A 12,705-nucleotide genomic window follows, 5' to 3' on the forward strand; every position below is an offset into this window, starting at 1 on the left:
GCAGCAGGCCTCGATTATTAATGTTTAGATTTCGCCACTGTCGTTTCCTTCTTTAAGAGTCGCACTGCATCTATAGGACAGAAGGTCGATGGAAGGAGCGGCTAGCAGAGCTCGTTACTATCCGGCAAGTCCAGGTTCGAATCACAGAGAGCGTCACATAGAAAGTCCCCTAAACAAACGCAAGTAACCCTTCCCCTTTACGGCGTAAAGGGATGACGGGTAAAAATCGCTAAAACAAACACCTCCTCATGAATTATAAAAAGGAATATAGATCATATAGAAGCATATCGTGCCCTTTACATTCCACATATGGATCTCCTGTTCTATCTGATGTACGCCCAACACCATATTAATTGAGACTATATTGTAAACATTAGCTTGCAGCAGATCCTGAACTAGAAATGGAGTACTTTGGAAGGTTGAACTGTAGTCTTCGCTCTACAAAGTCCGGTGGCCGCTGGTATACAATGGAAGCAGCATGGATCAGGATGCGGGCAGTCAATCCCCAGATCACGTACTTCCGGTTTTCTTTCTCGTAGTCGAAGTACTGAATTGTGAAGACTTGCCCCATCCGTTCTCTCTCCTCGGATCTCCTGTTCTCATCCTGCATCAGGGGACAAATGACATCCAATACATTACAATATCCATCTTAGCAACAAAAAAAAAAGATCGATTCCTTTCCATTGTACTTGGCAGGAATGGTCATTTGGTCTGGTTGCGACTAACAAAGTTCTCAATTCTGGCTAAATAGCTAAGTATACATATCGCCGTACCTTAAGTTGTATGGTAATTCATGCAGTAACCTTTTTTTGTTTCTTTGTATGCAGCAAACTGATCATTTGTATAGTACAAACTGAAACTATCGTAAGCATCCAACCAAGGCTGCAACAGTTACTACCCATAAAATCCTAAATGAAAAAAATGAATAAAGTATATACCTTAATTAGCATGTGAGAACACAAAGACACTAACCTTGAGGAACATCTCCAGGGGTACATCGAAAATGTCATCAACCTCGTGGATGTTGGGAACAGGTTTAAATCCTTCTATATCTGAGAGTATGCCAACAATAGGAACAACTACCAGAAGATGCTGCGACAGACATTGAGAATGTTAACCTTAATGAATCTTGAGGCTGTAGTCCTGTAGATATAACTTTAACACTGAATGAACTATAGAAGTTTACTAATTCAAACTTTAAAAGTGACATCTTGTTAAAACTCAAAACAGTGAGGAGCACAAAAATTTGTTCTGGACTTGGATTGTAAATGTTGTGAGCTAAATAAAGTGCTACCGATCAGACAATTGCAAATTGTGCAATTCAATTACATGGTTTACATATAAAAAATCATTGGGCTCACGCTCTAGCAGTGGCAGCAAAATGCAGTTCAGTTTAAGAGTTTAGAGTTGTTGTTATGGAAACAATTTTCGAATAGGGGTATCCTCAGTAGCGTGGCTAGTGAAACGTAAGTAGAGTTCTGTACGACGGCCTTATAGAGACGGTCATCGTACACCGACAAAGTGATACATCGATGTTTTTTAAATAGGTTGTGAGGAACGTCTAAAACGTGTTACGTGAGCAACGTTTAGAACGTCGCCACTTCCCACAACTCTCGACGATCCAAGCCTTACAAGGTCCCGCGGACTCCAAAACCCGGCCACCTAGTGAACGTAAGTACATGCCTAGGGGGGTTATTTTATATAGCCTAATGGTCATTGACAAATGACCAAGGCCCTTGACGGTGGTAGGTTGGAGGGGTACATGGGTAAATGATGGTCCATGGGTGTATGAAGACTAGTCAAAGGTGGAGGTTTTTTTTAGGCTGTCAAAGGCGGAGGTGTGGCTCACGGTGAGCCATGCATTCTCATCCATTCATGAATGGGCCTTGGCTAGTTGCACTTGCACCTCTTCTTAAATTGGGCTTCTTTGCTTCTCTCTGTCTTCATCTTTGACTTGGTCTTCTATTTATCCCTCTTCCTTTGACTTGTTGACCATGAGGACTTGCTTGGGCTTTTGTTGACCATGGTGGCTTGCTTGGACTTATGCTGACCGTTTATGTAGATGCCATTTAGGACTAAGTGGGACCCCCGGTATAATATAGCTATTTCTTCAACAAGCATCCACTAAATATCAAAATAATATGGATCCCAATAGTTAGTGGAATCTTTTCTATAACTAGCTAAATGATTGTGCATTGTTGCAGGATTTACTTTTTTGTTATATACAATCAGTTGTTTAAACGCTTGTGCAAAATGGAAAACTATTATCTTGAAAAATACATCAACCGAAACAGCCATATGTCCTCCATAGAATGGATGACAATAGTGGTAATCCCTAGTAACTTTAAAGATGAACGAACCGCCACCGCTCAGAACTTTATAGGAGCAAAGATAAAGATTTCAAATGAGCTTTCTGTGATGATATGACAAGTACCAAAGTAATCTTCTGATACATTTGACAAGTCTGATTTAAATGCTTAATTTATTACGTGATGTTGAACCGGTATGGGCCCAAGCCCGGAGGCTGCTGCTGAGAAGTGCTGTGGTGATTTGCTGCTGCTGTTTGAGAAAGAGAAGTAGTGCTGCTGCTGCTGCTTGAGAAAGAGTAGTGCTGCTGCTGCTGCTTGCTGTTGGTGGTGAGAAGGAGGTTGTCTCTGCTGCTGCTACTGGGGTGGCTGCAACCCGATGGGTGAACCAAAAGTCATTGCTCAGGCTTATGAGAAGCTCGCTAAGATCCTTCCATAGTCGAACTCTGGGGCCATCGTTCCTCGATAGGAAGTGGCTCAGAAGCTCAAATTGTCGCCCATGGACATGAAGCTAGAAGGGGCCACCAATTATCTAAGCTGGTCCGGAGGGCATTGCTGGCTGTGGAGCAGAAGGAGCTTGATGGGCACTTGTTGGGTGCTATTGATGAACCAGGAGACAAGACTACCGCGGAGGGAAAGAGATGGAAGGTCATAAACTCTGTGCTCATTGGCTGGTTGTTGAACTCGGTGGTGCCCTCCATTGGACATTCTGTGGAGGGGCTATCCACATCCGCTGCGATATGGAAGACTTTGTCCAGCCAGTACTCAGGCAAGGGCAATGTCATGCTAATTGCTCAGATTGAGGGGAAGATCAGTCGGCTGCACCAAGGTGATGACATGTCAGTGATGGCATATGTGGCATAGTTGCCGGCTTTGTGGGCCGAGCAGGATAACTGTGATCCTCTGGAACTCTATGATGCGGCTTGCATCGAGTCAGAGCGCAAGTGGATTGCGCGCAGGCGTGTGCTGAAACTGTTGGAGGGGCTCAGAGGTTGCTTTAATGGCAGGAGGGCATCCCTGTTGCACCAACCTCTCCTGCCTACTATTGAGGAGACTATTGCAGCCATGTCTCAAGAGGAGGTGCGGCTATCTCTTGAGCATGTAGAAGTGAAGGCTGTGCCGCCTTCGACATTTGCAGTTGCATGGAGTGGACAGATCCCAACAAATGTCATATCTATGGGGAGGTAGGTCACTGGAAGTGGGCCTGTCCAACTCGTGGCAGAGGCAGGGGATACAACAAAGGGGGAATTGGCAGAGGCAGGAGTCCTAGAGGCAGAGGTGGATACTCAGGGACCTCAGGGGGTCAGGCTTCTAGGGGCAGAGGTGGATACTCAGGAAACTCAGGGGGTCAGAGGGCTCACATGGTGGCAGTTGCAGGAGACACTGGGGCTCAAAAGGCAAGGATTTAGATGATGCTGACTGTGGAGACTTTGCTCACTGGGCCTCCACCGATGAAGGTAATCCGTAAAGGCATCTCTTGCTACTAATGAGAGTGCTCCAGAGTGGGTTCTTGACTCTGGAGCAACTAAGCATGTTGCTAGTAAATCATGTGTGTTCAAGTCTTACAATAAGCATGCTCCTCACACGGGCACTATACAAACTGATGATGGCACAAAATAGAGTCATACGGGTTGATACAATAAAGTGCACTCCAACCATCTCCCTATCCTCAGTTTTACATGTGCCAGCTTTTCCTGTCAATTTGGTCACTTTTAGTGCTTTCAATGATCAAATAGACTGTTGTGTGATCCTTGACAAATTCGATTGCACGATTCAGGAGCGACAGACGAGACAGGCGGTTGGGACTGGCACCAGGCGTAGGGGGCTCTGGTACATGGACTAGGAGGTGCAGCTGGACATGGTGTGTGCTGCGCCCATGGAGGACAAGGAGAAGGCAATGATCCATCACTGTAGGATGCGACATGTACCTTCTGATAAGATGGGTAGAATCTTTCCGGATCTTATGCATGGGGTAGGCAAAGGCAAGTTGACATGTGATGCTTGTGAATATGCCAAACACACAAGAGTATCATATGTGAGTAAGGGGTTTAGAAGCATATCCCCTATTGTGTTGATTCATTCGGATGTATAGACTTGCCCAGTTGTGTCAATGAATGAAATGAAGTACTTTGTTACCTTTATCGATTACTATTCTCGTATGACTTGGATTTATTTGATGCATCACAAAGATGAGGTGTTTAGCTGTTTTCAGAATTTCCATGCCTTGGGGAAGAATCAGTTTCAGGTGTAGCTGCAGGTGATCAGGACAGACAATGGCACATAGTATGTGAACAACACCTTTGAGGCCTTCTTGTCTGATCATGATTTTGTTCATCAAACTTCATGCCCAGACACCCCTCCTCAAAGTGGAGTGGCAGAAAGGAAGAATCGTCATATTCTTGTGGTTACTCGGTCGTTGATGTATACGATGAATGTGCCCAAGTTCTTGTGGAGTGAAGCAGTTATGCCAGCCTCATACCTGATCAAACGGACACCATCAAGAATACCAAGCATGAAATCCCCGTGTGGGCTGGTATATGGAGGAACTAAATTTTTTGTTCCCCCAAAGTTGTTTGGTTATACTTGTTTTGTTAGAGATCAGCGGGCTTTCTGTTGGGAAACTTGATCCGCGGGCAGTGAAGTGTATTTTTCTGGGCCATTCTCTAGTTAGTAGGGGTATAAATATTGGTGTCCCTTTGAGAAACGCAGGTTTGTCAGTATGGGTATAACCTTCAGGGAATCTGAGCCATTCTATGGTGAGCCAACAGTTCTAAGTGTGTTGTTTCAAGAGCTTGACCACTTACACTCTATGCAGGATGGTCAAGAGGGGGAGAAGACTCTATCTCATACTCAGGATGATTCTGTAGGCACTAACACTGATGGTGATGTGCAGGTTCAAGTCCAGCCAATTGTGGGTACAATTCTGGTTGGTACTCTCACTGATGGTGATGTGCCAACAGTGGATTCCATTCAGATTGGTAATCTCCAGCTCCCTGTTTGAGATCGGTGGCAGAAGATCCCCCTAGTGTACTCTCGTCGGCAGCCACAAGTGCATAGCTCATCTGACACGTCTGGTATATTCGTGGAGGCAGCCACAAGTGCAAGGGGAGCAGTCAGTGCAGGGGGGGCAGCAAGGCAATGATGCAAGCTCATCTGAGACAGTGGAACTGCCCATTGCGTTGCGAAAGGGGACATGTGGAGCGGCACAGAAGGCTTTACCTCCGGATAATTTTGATGATCATGACATTGGAAATTTTGTATCTTACGAGGCTTTGTCTCCTAAGACATCCGGAGGGCATGGTTTGAAGCAATCACCGAGGGCATGGTTTGATAGGTTCAGACGAGCTGTCTGTGGTATGGGGTATTGTCAGTGTAACGGTGATCACACGATGTTCGGCAAACATTCTGATCGGAAGATCACCATTCTTGTTGTCTATGTGGGTGACATTATCATCACCGGAGATGATAAGGAGGAAATAGAGATATTGAAGGGGTGATTGAGCAAGGAATTTGAGGTAAAGGATTTGGGCAACCTAAAATACTTCCTTGGCATTAAAGTGGCTCGGACAGAGAAGGGAATATCTTTGTGTCAACGGAAACACCTTGGATCTCTTGAATGAGATGGGCATGATGGGATGTCATGCTGCCCCAACTCCGATTGAACAAAACCATGAAGTAACAGCACAACCAGGAGAGCTGGTGAATAAAGGAAGATTACCATAAACTGGTAAGAAGGTTATTGTACTTGTGTCATACCAGGCCTGGCATTACGTATGTCGTGGGTGTGATGAGAGCAGATACATGCATGAACCAAGGAGTGGGCATCTTGATATTGTGCACAGAATCCTGAGATACTTGAAGGGCATTCCAGGTAAAGGGTTGTGGTTTGCAAAGAGTGGACATCTTGAGGTGGATGGCAACAGTGACTCTGATTGGGCCAGTTGTCAAGACCATAGAAGATCAACTTCTAGCTATTGTGTGTTTGTGGGAGGAAATTTGGTGTCATGGTGAAGCAAGAAACAAACAATTGTGTCTACATCAACAACAGAAGCTGAGTATAGAGCCTTATCTCAAGGGTTGTCTGAGATGCTCTGGGTGAAGCACCTTCTGAGCGAGTTGAAACTTCTGAGAAACGGACCCTTGAGGGTGTAGGGTGACAATCAGTCGGCTATAAGCATTGCTAATAATCCATTTCAACATGATAGGACTAAACATATGGAAATTGATCGCTTCTTCTTTAAGGAGAAACTTGGTCCTGGGATTATTAGCCTCACTCATGTCAGCTCTGGGCAGCAGTCTGCAGATTGCTTGACAAAGGGACTGGGAACAAAGGACTGTAACTTGGCATGTGACAAGATGGGAACGAAAGATATCTACCACCTATCTTGAGGGGGAGTGTTGTACCGGAATGAGTCCAAGCCAATCAAGATATGTCACTTAGGGCCCAAGCCCATGTGCTGACCTAGAAGGGGGGCATCCAGTCCTCCTGTTCCCCTGAGCCGCCACACACGACACACACAGGTACACACTCTTGTCGTTCAAGTTCAACACGTGACATCTGAAACAATGCAACATGTTGTCAAATCCTAATATAAAGTGTTGTCGTGCACCCGAACAGTATATTTGGAGGCACCTAGTGTTGGTATTAGTCCATCCTGAGGATGCCATGTCAAGATTCAAGACACTCCTTTCTTCAACGGCATCCAGCGTCATGTCCTTGCCTGCCTGATGGTTCTGGAGTTAGGGAAGATGGTCATCTCCGGGCTTCCAAGCTCTCAACCAATCAAGTGTTTCCGAGGGACGATAGTAGCGAATGGCGAGCTTCTGAGGGCAACACTAGAGAACAGCACTTCTGAGGAGCAATACTAGCAGGAAGCTAGGTTCCAAACTCTAGTGGGAAGCTAGTTATCGAGGGGCAACTCTAACAGGTAACTAGTTTCCGAGTGCGAGGGTCCAGGCTTTTGAGGGGGTGTTGCGCCTTGTGAAGCACCCTTGCTCCAACTTGTGGGAGAACGCCTTGATCTCCCAGGCAATCCACATCGCGCCTGGTCATGTCAGGTCGTCAGTTCACACTGGGGGAGGCCGCACGCCGCTCGTTCCTCTGGCCCAACCTCTCCTTCACTCTTCGCAAATGATTAGATGAGAGTGAGAGCCTGAAAGCACAAGTGCTCCCTGGGTGATTTTGGTAATTAATGTCAACAATGGAGTGGCATGGACTAGAGGATGTAGAACCCCTTCAAGATGCTAAGGACAAAGGATTGGCTCAAGCTCAAAGCACAAGACTCTACATTTTACTTTTAGTGATCCAAGATCACATTGAGTCCATAGGAAAGCAATTCTATTAAGAGGCGATGAGGTGTTGCTTAATGGCTTGCTTGCTCAAAGTGCTTAGTGATATGCTCCAAAGCCCTCAACCACTTTCTCACATCCACATATGTCCCAAACCAAAAGTCAAACTTGGCCCTACCAAATCTTTCTATCCGGCGCCACCGAGTTCTCTTGACATAACCACTGCCAGAAACCCTAATCAAGTCGGTCTCACCGATGGCATCTCGGTCTCACCGAGATGGGCTTGCAAACTCTCTGTTGCCTATTGCAATAATTTCGATCCCACCGAGATATGCAATCGGTCCCACCGAGTTTGCCTAGCCAACTCTCTGCTATGCTTATTACCCAAATCGGTCCCACCGAGTTTGTGTAATCGGTCAAACCGAGTTGAGGCTTTACCCTAACCCTAGCACATCGGTCCTACCGAGTTGATCATATCGGTCCCACCGAAATGCCTAACGGTCACATTATGAACTAAATCGGTCTGACCGAGTTTCACGATTCGGTCCCACCGAGTTTGGTAAATTGTGTGTAACGGTTAGATTTTGTGTGGAGGCTATATATACCCCTCCACCCACTCTTCATTCGTGGAGAGAGCCATCAGAACATGCCTACACTTCCAACATACATTTTCTGAGAGAGAACCACCTACACTTGTGTTGAGATCAAGATATTCCATTCCTACCACATAAATCTTGATCTCTAGTCTTCCCCAAGTTGCTTTCCACTCAAATCTTCTTTCCACCAAATCCAAATCCTGTGAGAGAGAGTTGAGTGTTGGGGAGACTATCATTTGAAGCACAAGAGCAAGGAGTTCATCATCAACACACCATTTGTTACCTCTTGGAGAGTGGTGTCTCCTAGATTGCTAGGTGTCACTTGGGAGCCTCCGTCAAGATTGTGGAGTTGAACCAAGGAGTTTGTAAGGGCAAGGAGATCGCCTACTTCGTGAAGATCTACCCAAGTGAGGCAAGTCCTTCGTGCGCGACGGCCATGGTAGGATAGACAAGGTTGCTACTTCGTGGACCCTTCATGGGTGGAGCCCTCTGTGGACTCGCGCAACCCTTACCCTTCGTGGGTTGAAGTCTCCATCAACGTGGATGTACGATAGCACCACCTATCGGAACCACGGATAAAAAATCTCCGTGTCTCCAAATTGCGTTTGCACACTCCAATCCCATCCCTTTACATTCTTGCAATTTGCATGCTTTACTTTCCGCTGCTCATATACTCTTGTCATGCTTGCTTGATATGTATTGTGAATGTTAAAACTTGTGCCAAAACTCCACTTCAACTTAAAGAGATTAAAAAACTGCAACTTTTCTTACTTAAGAGTCTATTCACCCCCCCCCCCTCTAAACACCTCTTCTCGATCCTTTCAATTGGTATCGGAGCTTTGGTCCCCATTGCTTTGGTTTAAACACCATTGAAGGAAGATGGATGAGTCTACTTTGGGGAGTCTTAGACATAGAGTGCCTATACTTGATGGAGAGTATTTTCATGAGTGGAAAAATGAGATGCTTGTGATTTTCAATGAACATCATTTGAACAAGTACATTACTAGCCCTTGTGCACCTCATGTTGATCCTATGCATCCTACCCTTGATGAGTCAATTGACATGATTCGCAATCTTAGAACTGTTGATCTTATCACTAGAGGTTTGCCTAGAAACTTGATAGGTTGCTTGCCTACTCTTAAGTGTGCCTACACCATATGGAAATTTCTTGAGGAACGTTTTCCAAATTATTCCTTGCAAAATCTAGATGAAATTCTCCATAAGTCTATTGCCTTGAGTAAGATGAATTCCAATGATCCTAAGTTTGGTGATTGTCTATTTGAGCTTACAAATCTTATGCGTGTCAAAGGAGGTGTTGGAATTATTAGCAATATTATTTTCGAAGCTATTAGAATTCATAAAGAAGATCATTATCACACTCATTCTAATGAATCTCCCTCTCTAGGAATTGATCCATCACATGACGATGTTGAACATGGATACTATGATGAGGATGATGATAGTGACTTTGATCTTGATGATGCAATGAGACACTTTGGTCTTACGGCAAATCTTCGGGGATACATGGCAGGAGGAAAGGAATGGGTTCTTGATAGTGGATGTACCGATCACATGACCGGAGATAAAGATATGTTTCGTGAGCTTGCTGAAAACGACGGCCCTCGAAAGTATGTCACTTTTGGTGATAACTCAAAGGGTAAGGTGGTTGGCCTCGGTAAGGTGGCCATTTCACATGATAGCTCCATACAAAATGTCATGCTCGTTGAATCTCTTGGCTATAATCTGCTTTCTGTTTCTAGACTAGCTGACTTTGGTTTCAATGTCCTATTTACCGAAGTAGATTGCCAAGTGTTTTGTAGAGATAATCATAAAATGGTCTTTACTGGTATACGTAGAGGTGACCTTTACATTGTTGATTTCACTAAAAAGGCTCAACCTAGAACTTGCTTAATTGCTAAATCCTCTAAAGGTTGGTTGTGGCATAGACGGTTAGGTCATGTGGGCATGTGAAACCTTGACAAGCTTATTAAAGGTAATCATATCCTCGGCGTTAACGATGTCATATTTGATAAGGATAGATTTTGCAGCGCTTGTCAAGCAGGTAAACAGGTTGGAGGAAGGCATCCCGTGAAGAACATCATGACCACAAGGAGGCCACTCGAGCTACTTCACATGGATCTTTTCGGTCCCAACGCTTACAAAAGTCTAGGTGAAAATTCTTTTGGTCTAGTCATAGTCGATGATTTTTCAAGATTTACGTGGGTGTTCTTTCTCGATGATAAATCGCAGGTTCAAAAGATCTTCAAAAACTTCTCTAGGAAGGCCCAAAATCAATTTGAAGTGAAGATCAAGAAGGTTCGCAGCGACAACGGAACGGAGTTCAAGAACACAAATGTGGACACCTTTCTTGACGAAGAAGGGATTTCACATGAGTTCTCAGCTATGTACACACCTCAACAAAATGGAGTTGTTGAGAGGAAGAACCGCACGCTCATCGAAATGGCGAGAACGATGCTTGATGAGTACAAGACGCCGAAGCACTTTTGGGCGGAAGCGGTTGAGACAGCTTGTCATGCAACAAATCGCTTGTATCTACACAAGCTACTTGGCAAGACGGCATACGAGCTCCTCACCGGTAACAAACCCCAAGTTGGATACTTTCGAGTATTCGGCTCAAAGTGCTACATTCTTGATAAGCATCGTCGTTCTAAATTTGCTCCTAAATCTCATGAAGGTTTCCTACTTGGTTATGGCTCAAACTCTCACACTTATCGTGTCTACAATAATTTCACCCGAAAGGTTGAAGAGACGGTAGATGTGAAGTTTGATGAATCTAACGGCTCGCAAGTAGAGCAATTGCCAATTGATGTAGGAGACAAAGACCCTTCGGAAGCAATCCAAGACTTATCTATTGGCAAGATTCGTCCAACGGAGGTGAAGGAGAGTACCTCGTCCGTCCAAGTGGAAGCTTCCACCTCACGACAAGGTGAACCAAGAGTTGATACGGAAGCATCCACAAGTGGGACACACCAAGATGAAGAAAACGAGGAAGTACACCAAGATGAACATCAACAACCTCCTTCTCCACCACGACAAGAGAACGACAACGTCAACAATGAAGAAGGCCAAGAAGAAGAACAAGATGAAGAAGATGTTCCACCCAGATCCAAGCAAAAGCTTCCACGAGTTCGAGCAAGAGTCGCCAAAGACCATCCCGTCGAGCAAATCTACAATGATATCCAAACCGGGAGAATCACTCGCTCTAAAACTCGTTTGGCTAACTTTTGTGAACATTATTCATTCATCTCTAGCATTGAACCTATGAAGGTTGAAGAAGCATTGGAAAGCCCTACCGAATCTTTCTATCCGGCGCCACCGAGTTCTCTTGACATAGCCACTGCCGGATACCCTAATCAAGTCGGTCTCACCGATGGGATCTCGGTCTCACCGAGATGGGCTTGCAAACTCTCTGTTGCCTATTGCAATAATTTTGGTCCCACCGAGATATGCAATCGGTCCCACCGAGTTTGCCTGGCCAACTCTCTGTTTTGCTTATTACCCAAATCGGTCCCACCGAGTTTGTGTAATCGGTCAAACCGAGTTGAGGCTTTACCCTAACCCTAGCACATCAGTCCTACCGAGTTGATCATATCGGTCCCACCTAAATGCCTAATGGTCACATTATGAACTAAATCGGTCTGACCAAGTTTCACGATTCGGTTCCACCGAGTTTGGTAAATTGTGTGTAACGGTTAGATTTTGTGTGGAGGCTATATATACTCCTCCACCCACTCTTCATTCGTGGAGAGAGCCATCAGAACATGCCTACACTTCCAACATACATTTTCTGAGAGAGAACCACCTACACTTGTGTTGAGGTCAAGATATTCCATTCCTACCACATAAATCTTGATCTCTAGCCTTCCCCAAGTTGCTTTCCACTCAAATCTTCTTTCCACCAAATCCAAATCCTGTGAGAGAGAGTTGAGTGTTGGGGAGACTATCATTTGAAGCACAAGAGCAAGGAGTTCATCATCAACACACCATTTGTTATCTCTTGGAGAGTGGTGTCTCCTAGATTGGCTAGGTGTCACTTGGGAGCCTCCGTCAAGATTGTGGAGTTGAACCAAGGAGTTTGTAAGGGCAAGGGGATCGCCTACTTCGTGAAGATCTACCCGAATGAGGCAAGTCCTTCGTGGACGACGACCATGGTGGGATAGACAAGGTTGCTACTTCGTGGACCCTTCATGGGTGGAGCCCTCCGTGGACTCACGCAACCCTTACCTTTCGTGGGTTGAAGTCTTCATCAACGTGGATGTACGATAGCACCACCTATTGGAACCACGGATAAAAAATCTCTGTGTCTCCAAATTGCGTTTGCACACTCCAATCCCATCCCTTTACATTCTTGCAATTTGCATGCTTTACTTTCCGCTGCTCATATACTCTTGTCATGCTTGCTTGATATGTATTGTGAATGTTAAAACTTGTGCCAAAACTCCACTTCAACTTAAAGAGATTAAAAACTGCAACTTTTCTTACTTAGTCTATTC

General features: G+C 45.1%; 1 protein-coding gene across 1 annotated transcript in view; it reads right to left on the reverse strand.

The window, feature by feature from the left end:
• Positions 1-230: 230 nt before the first annotated feature.
• LOC119338017 (nudix hydrolase 15, mitochondrial-like) overlaps positions 231-12,705 on the reverse strand; it is a 17,007-nt gene continuing 4,532 nt past the window's right edge. The window contains exons 3-4 of the mRNA XM_037610306.1: positions 973-1,092; positions 231-604 (exon numbers count right to left, since the gene is read on the reverse strand). Coding sequence (XP_037466203.1) covers positions 374-604; positions 973-1,092 — 351 coding nt within the window. The 3' untranslated portion in view covers positions 231-373. The remainder of the gene's footprint in view (positions 605-972; positions 1,093-12,705) is intronic.

Source organism: Triticum dicoccoides, chromosome 7B (genome assembly GCF_002162155.2).
Source record: "Triticum dicoccoides isolate Atlit2015 ecotype Zavitan chromosome 7B, WEW_v2.0, whole genome shotgun sequence".
NCBI classification, from domain to species: Eukaryota; Viridiplantae; Streptophyta; class Magnoliopsida; order Poales; family Poaceae; genus Triticum; species Triticum dicoccoides.